Here is a 17,751-nt window from a genome sequence, read left to right as displayed (position 1 = left end):
GAATGTATGGAAGTCAGTTATGTGGCATGATTCTAACATCTGTCCTACCCCATAATGGTAATTTGTATAAGTAATGGAAACAGGTTAAATACTTCCATTCTAATGTTGCCAGCAGGGATGAAAATGAACATTTCAATGGAATAATCTCGACAGAGCAGGGAGGGGAGGGGTGCATGGACTGATTCATCTCCAGCTCCCTTTGGTGATCCGAACACTAATGAGAAGGCTTGAATGTATAGTTTATCAGATAGAAGAGGAAGAGCAAGTAAATCTTTCAGATTAGAATCACTGCAAAAATATGCTGGCATGCAAGATGCCTTGGTCTTCTGTTGCAAACCTTGGCTAATAATTTCTTCAGTTCATTCTGGGAGTGAGAGGAGAGAGAAAATGGTGAGAAAGGGGTGAGGGGTATTTTGTTGCTCTGTAATGGGCTGCCTATAAGGGTTATCTTCAGCTGACTGAAACCACAGAGGTGTTTATATCTCTTAGGACTTTTGCATTAAAATACAAAGGAGTAGGGACACTTGCATTTTCTCTCTTTCTCTTTTTTTATGTAATTATAAATAAATCCTATCTTCCTATTAGAAAAGACCTGTGATTGCCTGAAACACTCTTATTTTTCTCAGTAGCTAATATAAAAACTAACCATTTTATTTGAGCGCTCATCACTATAAACATAAATTAAAAAAAAAATTCTTGGACCTCTCATTTTACAGTCTTCACTGTGTTTTACCATACTTCCTAGGAAATTATCTAGTTGTTTAGTAGAAGAAATACCAGCCTTGTTATTCATTTCATACATGACCTTTTATATTCATTTTCCAACCTTATCAGTATTAGTTTGAAGATTTTTAAAAAATGTGAATTATTTCAGATATTTTCTTTTGAAAATATTGTATCTTTATCCATATCTAAAAATGGCTGAAATCTGTAATTCTCTTTTTCCTTCCACCCAACATATATAATCACAAAACAGTTTAAGTTAAAATTTAAAAATTCAGTCAGTCATACCAGCATTTTTTCTCTATAGCACTTAACATCTGGATATTTCCAGATAGTTAGATATTAGGTATTGCGTAGACTGAACATCTGGCTGATTGAGTGAATTTTCACTTTTCATCTGGATGCTTCGGCGTCATGCAGAAACAGACAGTGAGCACATGGTACACTGTGGGACTGGACATTTTGAATAACCATTATATTTTTTTGCTGGCTTAGGAGCCCCCCGATTGAATTCTGTACATTTTAAAGGTTACAGTATGTAAGGGGCAGATGCCCTGGTTCATTGTTGCTTTAGTGACATTGTAAGGGTGTGTGAGGTTTTGTGGACATAATTGAAGAAATGATGTTAATGCATAGCAAGTATGTAAGCTTTAGCAGCTATAGTAACACTCACCTGTTATGGAATATCACATGGTGACGGTTCACACAAACACGTTCTTTATTTTGCACATAATTGGGGTACAGATTAAGATTCAGGTTCGGGGGGAATAAAAATCTAATTGCTTGGAGCCAGTGTTGTTAAGGCTCAAGGGAATTTGGAACTTTACCACATTTAGCCATTAAAAACAAATACAGCTGTCACTTCTTGCTACTCTTGAAATGATTGTTGAATACAGAAAATCATGTTTTCTTTAAAGGGGGAAAAAGATAGTTTTTTTAATTGCCCTTGAAATGCTGGGGTCGTAAGTTGAAAAATATAATTTTACTAATTTCACAGCTAAAGTTCCAATGTTTGTGTTTCATTATAATTTTAAAATTGAAGATGTGTCTCTCTCTCTCACTGTGTATATATTTCAGACAACAGATGTGTATTTACAGTGTAAATCCTCTCACTGCAAATGTGATTATGTGCTCTACCCCTAACATGGACCATATATATCGCCTTGTGTCCACTTACATTAGAATGCAGAGCTTTTAATGCTGCTCGAAGATGACAGCACATCTTTAGGGAGACATTGGCATCCAGAAGGCACATTTTATGGGCAAAAATATTAACAAGGTTTAATAAAAGACAGCCCAACCACAATATAAAGCTCTCTTTCCTCTTCTTCCCCATTCTCCTTTCACCAGCCCCCATTTATATAGAGTATGGGCTTATAGAGCATTTGTGTATGTGTATTTGTGTGTATGTGTGTTTTTTCTTTATATACACGCAAAATAAGATTGGCAGCATTATGTTACTGTACTGGTGGTTTTGTTTGCTTGTTCAGATGGCTTTAAAGCAATCTGTAGTGCTGCTCAATATATTTTCCCACTCACTCTAGGACATACTGTACATGTTAACAGTCACATTTTGCAGCATTGTGTTAGGCTCAGGAAGTGCACGGGGGAGTGAAAGGAGGCTGTTTTGACACAAAAAAATGGCAGAAATCATGATTTGGAGTCTTTGTTTTATTTGATGGAGGAAGATGTCATTTATCGTTCTGAGTAACTGAGAAAGAAAATTTCACATTTAAGATTCCCACAGTTTACTCATTCATCCAAATTTCCAGGGACAGGGTAAGGTTGAGGTGGGGCCTGCTATAAGGAAGAAAGTGGAGGTGCTTCACAGTAGGGTTGGTGGGGATTTTGGGGAAAAGAATACGTAACCACTTTGATTATATTTTAGTACTTCAGTGTCATCTCTCACCAAGAAAAAATCTTTTAGAATAGAAAATCCTGTTCACCTTGTGAAATACCATATGATGGCCCCATTGCCAGCACTATTACATTCCTGCATATACTGTAGTGCATTATAGTACATTTGTACCAATATGAACTAGAGAGGTTTTAAAAAAATGAATGCCTATGGCAATGAAAAAAATGATTCTCACAAATAAATTCGTCTTTTATAGAAAGTGCATCTGTGCGTGTGCCCTGTGTGTGTGTATTTATGTACCTACCTAGCACTGTGATAAAAGGGGAAAGGCACATAGCAATGCACGTCAACACAGTTGGAGTCATCCCCCAAAAACTCTTGCAAGTTTTTATGATTTCTATTACTTTTTTTCCCCAGGATAACTTAAAAGAAAAACATTTGAGGAAAGTTATTATGACAATTGACTGCTGATAGCCAGAGTAGACTTCATAATTACATAGTTAGGGAATGATCCTTTTTTTTAAATGTGATGCAATTTTTTATTAATTCAGACTGTTTTTAAAAATAGCCAAGGAATTGTATAAATTTATATTATGGTAACTCTTAAAAATACTAATTATATGTTGAGCCCATTATGTGGGCTATGTGGTAGCTATCTTGTGTATCATATTGATGCATAATTTCTAGCGGATAGTAGCATTTTTAAATATTAAAATTCTAATCATTCGTGCTAACAGTTGGTCATTCATTAATAACTCAGCTGCCCACACACATATACATACATATAATTTCCAGAAGGGTTTTAAATTCACATTTCTGTTCTTTTAACCTAGAATTTTAAGTGTTTTATTAAAGATATATATGTGTGTGTGTAAGTATGTATATACGTATATATACATATACACACGTATGTTTCTAAAATTTTCTAGCTCTTGGTGTTTTTTTGCTGCTGGTTTTAAACTCATTTCCTACCTAGATGACTAAGTGTAAGACTCTTTGGTAGGCAGCTTTGACACATGCAGTATTAGAGAGGTAACTGAATTACCCAATTATGATAATCTGTTGATTTTAAGAATTGGGTATATATGATGGCAAACAAATTTTTTGGGGGGAAAGAAGTGGTGCCTTTGGGCTTAGGTTTGCTCCTTATTTCAGGATCTCGAAGTGGATTTTCTAAGTAAAAGCTTCCAGTTTGACTTTCACTGAAGGTAGTTTCCAACCTGCTTTAGTATTAATATCTCCTCTGTCTCCACACAGAAAATGCAGGGGTGGGTGCAAACATTTTGAGTTCAGTATTCGGGAATATTGACCTCAGGAATGCCAATATCTCCATGACATCCCAAGGATGTGTTTGTATATGTTTTTATCAGGTTTTTTTTTTTTTTTTTTGCTGTTCAATTGTTTTTCAGTCATGACTCTTCATGACCCCATTTAAGGTTTTCTTGATAAAAATACTGGAGTGGTGCCTTCCTCCAGCTCATGCTACTCATGAGGAACTGAGGCAAGCAGGATAAAGTGAATTGCCCAGGGTCACACAGCTAGTAAGTGTCTGAGGCCAGATTTGAACTCAGGAAGCACAATTCCAGGACCTGCACTCTATACACTGTGCCACCTAACTGCCCATTAGCTTAGCTCTCCCAAGTTATCTTTTAGTCATTATCTGTTTGCTTGTACATGGGTACAAACTGCGTTGCTTTAGGGGGCTTTATTTTTTAGTTTTCAGAATAAAAGAATATTTCAATGGTACATTTCAAACAAACAAACCAATGGTTAGTAGAACATCTGTGTGCTCATTCTCTCATGTTCCTGTACGGGAGCTGTTTGCTCCTGCTTTTTCATCTCCTTTCAATTTGTTTTTCCGTTTTTCATAATATATGTTTCCCTAACAACTTTTAGGTCTTTAAGATCTCCATTTTAATAGTGCTTTGACTCATGTTGTACTGTTTAAAAATTTAGTAAAAGAAATTCACTACAAATGCAGGAATTATAGCAAATGCTTTAAGAAGTTTGGAGGAAGGAGTATGGAAGAATGAAAAAAAAATGCATTTATGGGACCTTGAGATTTTTTTATGCTTATTCACTGAATAAAGATTGAGTTCTCAAAATAATAGTGGGATGAGAGAAATTATGTTTATTGTATAAGTTAATTCTAGATTCCTAATTGAAACTACAGTTAACATCAATGTCATATTAGTTGCGAACTCTAGTACTCCCTAAAATATTTTCCAACGGGGTCTTTTAAATGAAGAATCGTTTCTGTGGTAAATCAGCAAGTATATATGCAGAGTATATTAGTAATAGATGATATGAAGCAACCAAAATTTGCCATCATGATAAGATTAATTTTTTTTTTACTTAGCACAGAAGAGCAGAATTATGATTTGCACTTTCTCTAGTTTACCTTCAGCCTTCCTGCAAGGAGCCTCACACCCATTTTATCAAGTCATTGTTCATACAACTTGCTTACATATCAACATTCCTCTGAGAATGGGAAAGAACAAATTCTCTAACTACAGATTTTCTCATTATATATTTCTAAGGTGTGTTCTGATTCGCAGAAAACCCACCTGCATTGTACTACCAAGATGAGATTTCAATAAAAGTGCTCCATCGTAAATCTGGAGGAAGCTGTGTACAGTAAGGTTCTATAGTGCAATGAAAATGTACATTTATCACTTAGGTTCATGTAAGCCACTTTTGTGAATTGGGCCCTTGGAGTAAATGTATTTTGATATAATGGCCATCTGTTCATGAATATCACATTTGCCAGACTAAAAAATAGTTTGATGTAGATAAACACGTAATTTGGTACGATTATATAGTTTCACCAGGTGGCAATACAATAGCAAAGTTTGATATTTACTGTAAGCCAATAACCAAGCTGGGAGTGTAGTCCTATGTTTTATATTTGTCCCTTTAAAATATCCATTTCCCTTATTTGTAGCCAACTCTCAATTATACGTGCTAATGAGGGAAAGAGAAAGCCTCCATAAACAAAATCCCCGAACCTTATTTTTGTCATTTATTTCAACCTCTTTCCTATCAGATCTGTAGAAGAGTTGCTAACGAGGAACATTTTTTGCCTGGTTTGAGTTTTACAACCTCTCCCTTCCTTCCTCTGTTTTCTGGCAGAGATTGTAGTAAGCCGGGAAATAGCTGAAGCAGACAGCAGGAGAAAAAAAGGAGAGGAAGAAAATGAGCCCAGATAGACCAGAGATGGAATAACTGATGCTTGAAAGAGGAGAATTGGCTAACTTAGCAATTTGAGTGATTAACTTTTCTTCAGAATTGTTGTATATCATTAATATGAGGTCTAATTATATATATATATGTCAATATATGTTTATATATTAAATATGTACAGATTATACATGTATAAATATAACATTTTGGGGACAGTTTTATTTTCATTGGCTCCCATTTAAAAAAAACCCAGAATATATCTTTCATTAAATATGATGCTTGTATGACATTATGTTAAAACAAGAACATGCCCTGTGATGTATACTAGATTGCTGTGTATTTACCCCAAAGTCCCTCCTCCCAGTGGTCCTTTGCTTGTCTGCATGGCCATGGTACAGTGGAATTGGAAGGGCAAGCACATGGTTATGCTTAGGCCAGTGATCAGATGGTTTAGAATTTGACCTTTATCAAGGATGTCACAACAGCAGCCAGTTTAAGTCAGTAGCTATCCATCCAAACAAAGGGAGTTTAATTCTCTCTATCCTTCCCAGTAGCTATAAGCTTTTTGAGGTGTGGGGAGTAGGACCCCTTCACTTATATGTTACCTAGAGAATCTAGGTATTACCTGGCTGAAGTCCCTGGATTACATAGACTGGTCCAGCCCTTTTCCAAGCTGGCTTACCCCAGAGAAATTAAGGTCTCCAACAAACATCCATGACAAAAATCACTCAGGTTTTTATTATTGTTTAATCCTATTCTTCCCTGTTTGAACAATAGAGAATAAAATGGAATCAGTCAATGGACTGTTTACCAGACTACATGTTTGATTTGGGTTTGCACTACTACAGAGCCATGAGACTGTTCAGATCAACACCTAGTTAGACCACAGTCCTTAAGCTGATATAGGTAACTCCAAGTACCTATCACTTATTTCACTTGTTCCATGACTGCATGGCAAGGATTCAGGGTTAGACTAGACCTGAGATCCTATTATGGAATCATCTGAATCCTACCAATGCGAGGTTTGACTCAAGTTTTCCAGGTGACCTCTGCATGGCAAAGGGGGTAAGGCGTATTTTTTCCCCTAGAAGTAGACCATATTTGATCATAAAGGGAACTTCCAACTTGTTTTATTAAACTTTTTGTAGAATGGTAGCCATGACTTGCTGACCTGGGCTCCATTGCTTTTCAAGGATATATATTTAGGTTAATGCAGTGCACATAGAATTTAAGAGCCCCCAGAACCATGAATAGAGGAAAAGACACTTTGTTCTTTCCACTGACTCTTTCCCAGACACTGTCCTCCCTCAAGAAAACAGAAACAGGTTAGCTTAATTTCTGGGAAGGATTGGTTAAAAGGGTTAATTAAGCTTGTACACTGTCTGAGGTGGAAGAGAAATAGTGGAGAGGGGGACACAGAAGATAATTTATAAAAAGAGAGTATCACAGGCATGATTCCAGAAAAGAGCTCGATTTACATTGTTGAATCTTGGTATCATCTAAAGCCCTCATTCCTCTCTACTTTTTCATATTATTTAGCACTGTTCCCTGTACGCAAAACAAACTCAGTGGGTCTTGGATAAATGAGCAAATGAATAATATAACCCTTTCAGTCTCAGCTAGCTATCAGGAGGCTAGGGCCTAACCCAAGGGTAGGGAACCCCTCTAGGTCCCTAGGTCCTTGGGTGTAGCCTTTTGACTGAATCCAAGTTTTACAGAACAAACCCTTTTATTAAGGAGATTTGCCTTGTGAAGTTTGGATTCAGTCAAAGGGTTGCACTTGATGACCTAGAGGGCCACATGTGGCCTTGAGGCTGAAGGTTCCCCACCCCTGGAACCATTGTGAGAATCTTGCCATTTGTCCTGATGCCTCCCTTCTCCAGCTTTCCCATCCCCTTCCATTCTTTGTGTCAGGGAACAATAATCACGTTAGTATTATTATTGCTACTGGATAAAGCATCTAAGTTTACTGCCTTCTAAGTCCAGTTACAATCCTTGTGACTGCCTAGCCGTAGATCAAAACTCCCTTCCTTGGGCACCACTCCTTAATATGTCTTATATCTCCCTGGAAAAATTTGAGCTCCCTGAGAGCAGGAACCAACTTACTTTTGTGTTTGTATTCCCAATGGTGTGTGGTATATAGTAGATACTTAATAAATGCTTGTTCATTGTTTAATTTATGTCCCTCTTCTGCCATTAGCTTCTATTTAGGAATGGAAGTATCATTCAGAGCTGAACAAGCTCTGTAACTACAATCAGCCTTTGGTTGGAAATAGGGAGCTACAGCAATTTTCCTACTTTGGTATGTTACTTGTTTATATGAAAGTAGTTCAAATGCATAGCAAATGAATCTGAAGAAAATCACTTTCCATAGAGAGGAACCAGATCAAATAAAATACTTCCATCACATTTAGTATAAGGGCAAAGCTTGGTTCTTTGAAAGTGTTACTGAAGTTAAAGTGAACTTCACGTCTTTCATTTCACAACAGGGATGCCAGCATTTTTAGGAAATTGATCATTAAACTCAAGGTAAAATTTTAATTTTAATCTAAAATTTAAAAAAATTTAAACTAATGAATATTAACAGAAGTATAACTGAATGCAGGTATAGGAGTTGCAACTTACCTATTCAAATAAGCTATTGGTGCTGAAAAATGAGGAATTGATAAAGGAAAAGACATTGACACAGGCTGTTGCCATTTCCTAAGGAGGTTTAATCAACACCATAAAACATTCACCACAATGAGGAGACAAGAAAGCCCAGAAACTGCCTTAATGAGCAAGCGCTTTGCTAAGTTTAGAATATTAACTCATTTATAAAGCCTTACAGAGAAAAATCATGGAAAAATATCAGCAGTATTTCTGCAAGGAACAATGGAAAGAAAAATGAATCTGTAGAAAGCTTGGCATAAGACCCAGCTGAGTCAGATTATCCCGAGTATTTAAAGATGAAACAGGAAGGATAGCAAATGGATGAAAAATGTGACAGATGTGTTAGTATTTCTGTCACGAACTGTTTACTGTATCAGTCAATAGTCATGTATTAAGCACCTACAGTGTTCTAGATAAGTAAATATGGACCATATTCAAAATAAATACACATTGAATTGTGGGGTTGCACTAAAGGGAAGGGAGTGCTGAGTTTTGAAAGGATATGAGATTTCAAGGTGAGCCAGTGAGGATGAAGAGCATTCTAATCACAGGAGATGGCTTGTGCAGGGGCATGTAGGTGATGTAGGTGTAGGTGATGGAATGTCACGTCTGTAGAATAGCACATTGACAAGGAAACCCTACAGATAGACAATCTCTAATGCTTCAGTCCCCAGTGTGTAATTTGGAGATACAGAAATAGCACTAAATAAGATAGAGGCAGGAAGAGCCAATGGACTAGACCCTGTACTCAGAGAAGAAAGCTGTGATAATGTACAACATAATTTCATTAGCATTGAGGGATTGATTTTCAATATGTCTGTAAAAAAGGGCAAAATGCTAAGATATTTGGAAAAGGTGATATATTTTTAAAAAGAAATCAAGAGGATGTCAATAACTACTAGCCTATCTGCCTGCTTTAGCATCGCTATAAAATCTTTATGAGAATCATCTACACACATTTCTAGGGCATCCTGATGAAAATCTATGAAGGGAATAGTCAGACTCCTGCAAATGATTTTCTACAGCAGACATCATCTTCATAGTCACATGGTTAACAAGATAACATAGAGTACAACATTAAGCTTTGGTTATGCTCTATGACGGTAGAGAGTGTTTCATTTTTGTCCCTGTATCCCCAAAGCCTAGCATGGTGCCTGGAACGTAGTAGTTACTTAAGAAATGTTTGTTGGATTGAATTGAAAAAAGCATTTACATAAGCGGAGAAGGTCTACAGTTTTGATTTCCACAAGGAATCTCTCAAGCGTTTTTATAGTCACAGAAGGTTCTGAGATAGCCAGTCACAGAGCTAATTTTATTCTACAGTTGTCTGAGTATTAACATCAAGTAAGGTGTGAAACAAGGACACATATGCTCACCTAAGGTATTTGTTATTGTCCTAGAGGAAGTCCAGCCTAATATAAATGGTCAAAGACTTTCCTATATATAAGGTCCACCAGATGCTCTATTTTATGGTACATTATGCTCATTGTACTAAGACCCCTGAATATTAAAATATTTCCCTAATAAGATCAGTGATTAGTCTAACAATCTACATAGGCAAAAACACATATGTAAACAAATATTATACATGTATGTGAATATATTATTTCTATACATGTAAACACATACACATTAATGAACATATTCAGCTCAATTATTATTATATCCTAAATATAGAAATTAATAGATAGACATGCCTATAGGCAAATGTTCCAATTAGCCTGGTCAAAGGATAAACATTTAGAGCCACTTGAAAGAATAAAGAGTATTGACTCTTCTGTCATATGTAGGCATTTCAAAAACCCTATTACACATCTCTACCTAGTTTATAATCAAGATTTCCAAGATCAGGGTTTTTTTTCTTAAAAAGATTATTGATGCTTTTTAGAAAAATATTGGTCATTTCCCAGAATCCTCCCTTCCTCATTGTACTCTTCAAGATTTTTTCCACCCCTACCCCAAACCTGCTTTTCTTTCTGACTTTACTCAGTGCCTAGTATAGTCCTCCCTCTGACTCTACTCTCTTATTTCAGATCTACATGTTGAATCTTTACTTCTCCTTAAATGCCTAAATCAAATACCACCTCATTTTATTTCTATCATGGGATCGTTGATGCAGAGCTGGAGGGAACCTCAGAAGCCATCTAGTCCAAACCCCTTATTTTAAGTTTGAGGAAATTGAGGCCCAAGATGATCAAATGGCTTTTCCAATCCTGCTGGTCTAGTCTAGCCTTAGATTTAAAGAAATCTGGTTCGACAACCAGCAGCAATGAGTCTAGCCAGAACGAGAGCACCACCACTACCACCCGATATTGAGGCCTGAGATGATTAAATGGCTTTTCCAAAGGTAGTTAGTATCATAGGTAGGTTTTTAACCCAGCTCCTCAGACTCCAGAGCCAGCATTCTCTCCACTGTATTTCCTCCAGGAAGACTTTGATTTCATCCAATTGGTAATTACATCACATTTCACAAAGTACTTGTTTGCATTTCCCTTATGCACTTAAAATTTATTATTTAATATTATATTTATCTGTATATGGGCATTTTCATCATACTTGACTCTGGGGTCCATGGAGGACATGCCATAGTCAGTTTTCTGTTAGACAGTGTGACACAATGCAGAAAGAGCTGAATTTGCAAGTAGAAAAAAATCTGAGCTTAAAACCCATCTCAGACACTTGATAATTCTATGACCATGGTCAAGACACTTAGATTTTTTTATATATCTCATTGGTTTTTGCAAGGATCAAATGGGATAATGTATGTAAAAGCTTTTGTTACACTTTAGAGAATTATACAAATATCAATTATTACTCATAAGTATTTGTCGAATTCTGTTAAATGTGTTTGTCCACAACTTCATAGTCACCCCATACTTGTAGAGAGGGCTGGGCCTAGGCAGAATTGTGGAGATGAAGTTTTCTTTTGTGTATCTTTGGTACTCTTCTGTCCCTTTTCACCCTTGATTCACCCACAAAATTTACCTGTGTCTTCAGAGTGCTTCCATTTGCTCAACAATCTCTTCTCCCAGCTTATCAGCTCATTTCACCGGGGCTTATCCTCAGGTATAGCCCCCAAGCCCTTTCTTTTCCCCCTTCCTGGGGATACTTATCCTCCATTAGCATTTACTTATTCTGTGATCCATTCCTTGGGGCTCTGCTTTCTGATAATGTGATTATTAGTGATAATTGGTTAATGCAGAACCCCTCCCAGGTAACATAATGTGATTAGGTGATTAGTGGTAATTGGTTAATGCGCTACCCCTCCCAGGAAACATAATTATGTTGAAATGGGGGCTTTTGGTAGCTAATGCCTTAAACCTAAAAGAGTGGGTCTTTGGTGAGAATTTTAAGCCCTCTAAACAGGTTAACTGGGGATATTTGGAGGCTGATTGACCATGTAGCTTCCACCCCATGGGGGTGTCCCTTCTATGGATCATTGCACTGGACTGATGCTGTTTTGTTGTATGCTTATTTTTGAGTGAAAAGCATAGTATTTTTATTCCTTTTTCAGTGAGGGCTGTTTTTTTTTTATTATAGAAATTGTTATAAATACTGTCTATGAAATAGCCTGTTTAACAAGTCAACAACTAAATCCTTTCTGATTGATGTTTAAAAATATGTGCTGCTTAGAGTGCAGAAGGGGATCCAGCTATACTTTATCAGGGAAAGTTAGATGTGTCTGTTCTAAACCTTGCCCCAAGCTCCCTTAGATAGTGATCCTCTTAAGATATGTGGAAGATCATGGATCTATGGTTATACTACTTGAGTGAAATTTTATCTAGAAACTTGTGTGTGTGCTGAGCTCTAAAGGTTGTCTGAGGGTTATAAGGCTGGCATGCATATGCTCCATATCACTGTGGCATGAGAGCTGAGCTTGAGCAGGTCTTAAGGGGCTGGAAGTGGTTTGTCGTCTTTGATGTGATTTGCTTCCCCTGACTAGTTCTTGTCTTTCCATTCTAGCTTATGTTCCTGAGGAAGAATTGAAGGCAGCAGAAATAGATGAAGAAAGTGTAGAGGATGATGGGCTGTCTTTGGACATACAGGAAAGTGAGTATTTGTGCAATGAAGAAACAGAAATCAAAGAGGCTCAGAGCTACCAGGACTCGCCAGTAAGCACTGCAACCAATCAGGATGCAGGTTATGGGTCACCATTCAGTGAAAATAGTGACCAGGTAGCCCATTTCAAAAACTCTTCAGCTAAAGAAGAGAAAGAGGATCCTCAGTCAACAGACACTGCACCCTACCCACAGGACAGCTTGGCACAAATAAAGGCTGTGTATGCAAACTTACTCTCTGAATCCTGCTGGTCCAGTCTAGCCTTAGATTTAAAGAAATCTAGTTCGACAACCAGCAACAATGAATCTAGCCAGAATGAGAGCACCACCACTACCACCCCCACTTCTACCACGACCACCAGTACCAGTGCCAGCACCCACAGCACTAGTACCAGTACCCACACAAGTACAGGCACCAGCACGAGCAGTAGCAGTAACACCGGCAACAGCAACAACAGCAGCTCTGGGTATGACTGGCACCAGGCAGCCCTGGCTAAAACTTTACAGCAGACTTCCTCCTATGGACTCCTCCCAGAGCCAAGCCTTTTTAGCACGGTACAGCTTTATCGGCAGAACAACAAACTGTATGGATCAGTATTCACGGGTGCTAGTAAATTCCGATGCAAAGACTGCAGTGCTGCCTACGATACCCTGGTGGAACTCACAGTGCACATGAACGAGACCGGACACTACCGTGATGACAATAGAGATAAGGACTCAGAAAAGACCAAGAGGTGGTCCAAGCCCAGGAAGCGATCACTGATGGAGATGGAGGGCAAGGAAGATGCCCAGAAAGTGCTGAAATGCATGTACTGTGGGCATTCCTTTGAATCTTTGCAAGACCTGAGTGTCCACATGATAAAAACAAAGCATTACCAGAAAGTGCCTCTGAAGGAACCAGTGCCAGCCATCACCAAGCTGGTCCCTTCCACCAAAAAACGAGCACTTCAGGACTTGGCTTCGCCATGTTCACCTGAGCCAGCGGGGATTGCGGCAGAAGTGGCATTGACGGAATCAGCGAAAGATCAGAAAACTGCAAACCCGTATGTGACGCCGAATAATCGTTATGGCTACCAGAACGGTGCTAGCTATACTTGGCAGTTTGAGGCTCGCAAAGCCCAGATCCTGAAATGCATGGAGTGTGGCAGTTCTCATGATACCCTGCAGCAGCTGACTGCCCACATGATGGTCACTGGCCACTTCTTAAAGGTGACAACCTCAGCCTCCAAGAAAGGGAAACAGCTGGTGTTAGATCCCGTGGTTGAAGAAAAAATACAGTCTATACCCCTGCCACCCACCACACATACCCGGCTACCTGCCTCTAACATCAAGAAGCAGCCCGACTCTCCGGCAGGGTCGACAACTTCCGAGGAGAAGAAGGAGCCAGAGAAGGAGAAAGTCCCTGCTGCCAGTGAAGCAGACAAGAAGATTAAGGAGGAGAATGAGGACTCCGCAGAAAAATTTGAGCCAACCACTGTTTATCAGTATCTTCGAGAGGAGGACTTGGATGATAGCCCGAAGGGTGGGATAGATATATTAAAATCTCTAGAGAACACAGTAACTACTGCTATCAGCAAGGCCCAGAATGGAGCACCCTCCTGGGGAGGATACCCTAGCATTCATGCCGCGTACCAGCTCCCAGGGACAGTGAAACCTCTTCAACCTGCCGTCCAGAGTGTGCAGATGCAACCATCCTATGCCAGTAGTGTCAAGTCCCTGTCTTCAGAGCACAACGCGCTAGTCCATTCTCCGGGTAGCCTCACCCCCCCACCTCATAAAAGCAATGTGTCTGCTATGGAGGAATTGGTTGAGAAGGTGACGGGTAAAATCAGTGTGAAGAAGGAGGAAAAGCCTATGGAAAAGGAGAAGAGTTCTCCACCTAAGCCCACATCTCCTGTTGCAAAAGAGAATAAAGATTTCCCCAAATCTGAGGAAATCAGCAAACCACAGCAGAAGAAGAGTCCTGATGCAGACATGCAGAAGGCCAAAAAGGACAGTCCGGCAGAAGCTCACACCCCAAATGGTACAGAGCCTCTCAAAGTAAAAGTCACCAATGGCTGTAATAATCTAGGGATTATCACAGATCATTCACCGGAGCCATCTTTCATCAACCCACTGAGTGCTTTACAATCCATTATGAATACCCACCTAGGCAAAGTTTCTAAACCTGTCAGTCCTTCTTTAGACCCTTTGGCTATGCTGTATAAAATTAGCAACAGTATGTTGGACAAGCCTATCTACCCCACTACCCCAGTCAAACAGGCTGATGCCATCGACCGGTACTACTATGAAAACAGTGACCAGCCCATTGACTTGACCAAGTCCAAAAATAAACCCCTTGTTTCTAGTGTAGCTGATTCAGTTTCATCGCCTCTCCGGGAAAGTGCACTGATGGACATCTCCGACATGGTGAAAAACCTCACAGGCCGCCTGACTCCTAAGTCTTCAACCCCCTCCACAGTTTCCGAGAAATCCGATGCAGATGGGAGCAGCTTTGAGGAGGCTTTGGACGAACTGTCACCTGTCCACAAGAGGAAGGGGCGGCAGTCTAACTGGAATCCCCAGCATTTGTTGATCCTTCAAGCTCAGTTTGCTTCCAGCTTACGAGAGACTCCTGAAGGCAAATATATTATGTCAGACTTGGGCCCACAGGAGCGGGTGCACATCTCTAAGTTTACTGGTCTTTCCATGACCACCATTAGCCATTGGCTGGCCAATGTGAAGTATCAGTTAAGGAGGACAGGTGGAACTAAATTCTTAAAGAACCTAGACACGGGGCATCCTGTTTTCTTTTGCAATGATTGTGCCTCTCAATTCAGGACTGCTTCTACATACATAAGTCACCTAGAGACACACTTGGGCTTTAGCTTGAAGGATCTGTCCAAGTTGCCACTCACTCAGATTCAAGAACAGCAGAATGTTTCAAAAGTCCTCGCAAACAAAACTTTGGGTACACTGGGAGTTGCTGAAGAGGACTTGGGCTCCACATTCCAGTGTAAGCTCTGTAACCGGACTTTTGCCAGCAAACATGCAGTCAAACTGCACCTTAGTAAAACACATGGCAAATCCCCTGAGGACCACCTGATCTATGTAACTGAGCTAGAAAAACAATAGCGTCCAGGTATGCAAGTGACCATGGGAACATTGCACTAAAACTTCTGAATAGTACTGCACTAGGCCTGATCTGAGCCTCTGAAATCAGTCTTACTTTTGTTGTGGAACTGCCTATCTGGACCTTGGTTTTTCTTACACATATTTTGTAGTTATATTTATATGCTCTTTGTCTGATCTGTGCATGTTTTTTTTTTTTTGGTTTTTTTTTTTTTGGTGAGTCAAAGTCTGACCTTTATTTTCAACATCTGTTCTTGATGTTAAGCTATCTTTTGTAGGATATAGTGGGACACACTATTCAGAGACATTAATTTAGCCGTAAAGAAAGACACAAATAACAATGATAAAAAAGACATCCTAAAATTACAAAATTGCCATGACAATAAAGGTCATAGAACCTAGTAGTGTCAAATTTAACCCTTTGAGGACTGTAATAGCATTTCTGTGCCTTTTCCAAAAAAAAAAAAAGACTTAAAGGCATATTTCATTCAGATCAAAAAGCTGTGTCAGACACAAAACTTATTTAATAATTAAAAAACTAATAAGCTTTTTTATGCAGAACTGGTTTGTGAAGAAAACATGCATGCAGCTGTTGAAAGATAGAAAGCTATCTAGTACTCATGGGGTTAGGAAGCTACAACTGTACAAGTTTAAAAAAAATCAGACCCTAGTTGCCACTATGCCCAAACCCTCTGGATGCTGAAAAATGCCACTTTTGGCAAAAAAAAAAAAATAATAAAATAAAGTATGCAAGCTGTTATTTAAAAATATGTAAAAATGCTATTTCTTTTTTCCTGTAAAATACTGCAGTTTATAGTTATTTACAAATGTAAGCTTTGGTACAAGCTGACCTTTCTATAGCGTGCTGCATTGGTAAATGAAAAAAAAACCTGGGGCAAATGTTGGAGTCTTTTCCTTGTAAATTGCCAGCATCAGCTTAAACTACTACATGTTACATATCGTACCATTTTAAAACTGTTCAACTTTCTTTGTACCTTCTGGCTGTATGCTTTTCTCTTTTAACTTTTTATATTGTCATTTTATATTCGATTTCTGTGTATATAATGTAAAACCACAATTTTTGAATAAAATTTAGTTCCTGCAGCTTGATTTAAAGAGAGAGATTTTACCGGCACCTGCATCTTTCCAGATGCATGTACTTAAAGGGACTATCAGACAAAAATAAATAAATAAATAAATACAATAAAGCAAGCAATGCACTATTAATTATACATTTTGATGTTCTATCATTAATATTGTACAGTACATTTTGGTTCACACAATTAAATCCACTTGTTTCTCAAATGTAAAATAAACCCACATACAGTTCTTGATTTACATACATTGTCATGTCGTCATTATGTTGCCTTTTAGGTATTATTTCAGCAACGAGAGGTATCACTTAAGCAGTCGACCAACAAAAGTCTATTCAAAATCATCTGTTCGTGATCTGTGTGCTGACATATTTCCTTTATGTGATCGGTATTAACATATTTTTAAAAAATGATCTTAAAATCTCAACTCCAGTGGGTAACAAAATCATTCTGGGTTTATCCACTGGGTGATAAGTGTTCTGTGCTAGGCTGGACTAAGAAAGTTCATTCAGTGAATATATGCTATTTGAGAATACTTATATTATTCTCCATGTACATTCAGGGGCTTCATGATTGTGGCATGGGGGAGGGGGGGAGTCTTGCAGTTCCTGTGGTAGCAAAGACCTTTGAGGTTTTGGTCATAGTCCTGAGTCGAAGTAGAGAGAAAGATTTCTTTTCATTCTTTCTAAATATTAAGCTTTGAGGGAAGCTGACAGCCTCACATTAAATATTTGGCCTCATTTCTTTCTTGTGCATTGCAGATTGCATTTAGAATGCCAGAGAGTGCTGACCATCAGGACAGCTCTAACATATAAGTGCTATGGGGGGGGGGGCGAGTGTTAAATTTAAGACATCTTGGATTTTCTAAATTTTCTTCAGTTGGAGCTAATGATTTAAGGAGAAATATTTCCTTTTTCTGCTCCTTGTTTAATTTTTCATAAAATCACATTCTCAAAAAGGTTAGGCTTACAGTATTATGTTCAGTAGCAACAAAAACAACTGTGGTATTTTAATTACTTCTTTTATGTTATTTCTAATTGCAGTGACAGCCAAGTATTGTTCTGTTTTCTTT

The 17,751-nt window shown here is 38.5% G+C and overlaps 1 protein-coding gene across 1 annotated transcript in view; it reads left to right on the top strand.

Moving 5' to 3' along the window:
* The window catches only part of TSHZ1 (teashirt zinc finger homeobox 1), a 93,695-nt gene extending 76,772 nt beyond the window's left edge, over nucleotides 1-16,923 (top strand). The window contains exon 2 of the mRNA XM_036751495.1: nucleotides 12,380-16,923. Coding sequence (XP_036607390.1) covers nucleotides 12,380-15,588 — 3,209 coding nt within the window. The 3' untranslated portion in view covers nucleotides 15,589-16,923. The remainder of the gene's footprint in view (nucleotides 1-12,379) is intronic.
* Nucleotides 16,924-17,751: the final 828 nt, after the last annotated feature.

Source organism: Trichosurus vulpecula, chromosome 1 (genome assembly GCF_011100635.1).
Source record: "Trichosurus vulpecula isolate mTriVul1 chromosome 1, mTriVul1.pri, whole genome shotgun sequence".
Taxonomy (NCBI): domain Eukaryota; kingdom Metazoa; phylum Chordata; class Mammalia; order Diprotodontia; family Phalangeridae; genus Trichosurus; species Trichosurus vulpecula.
This window is presented reverse-complemented; position numbering and strand designations above follow the sequence as displayed.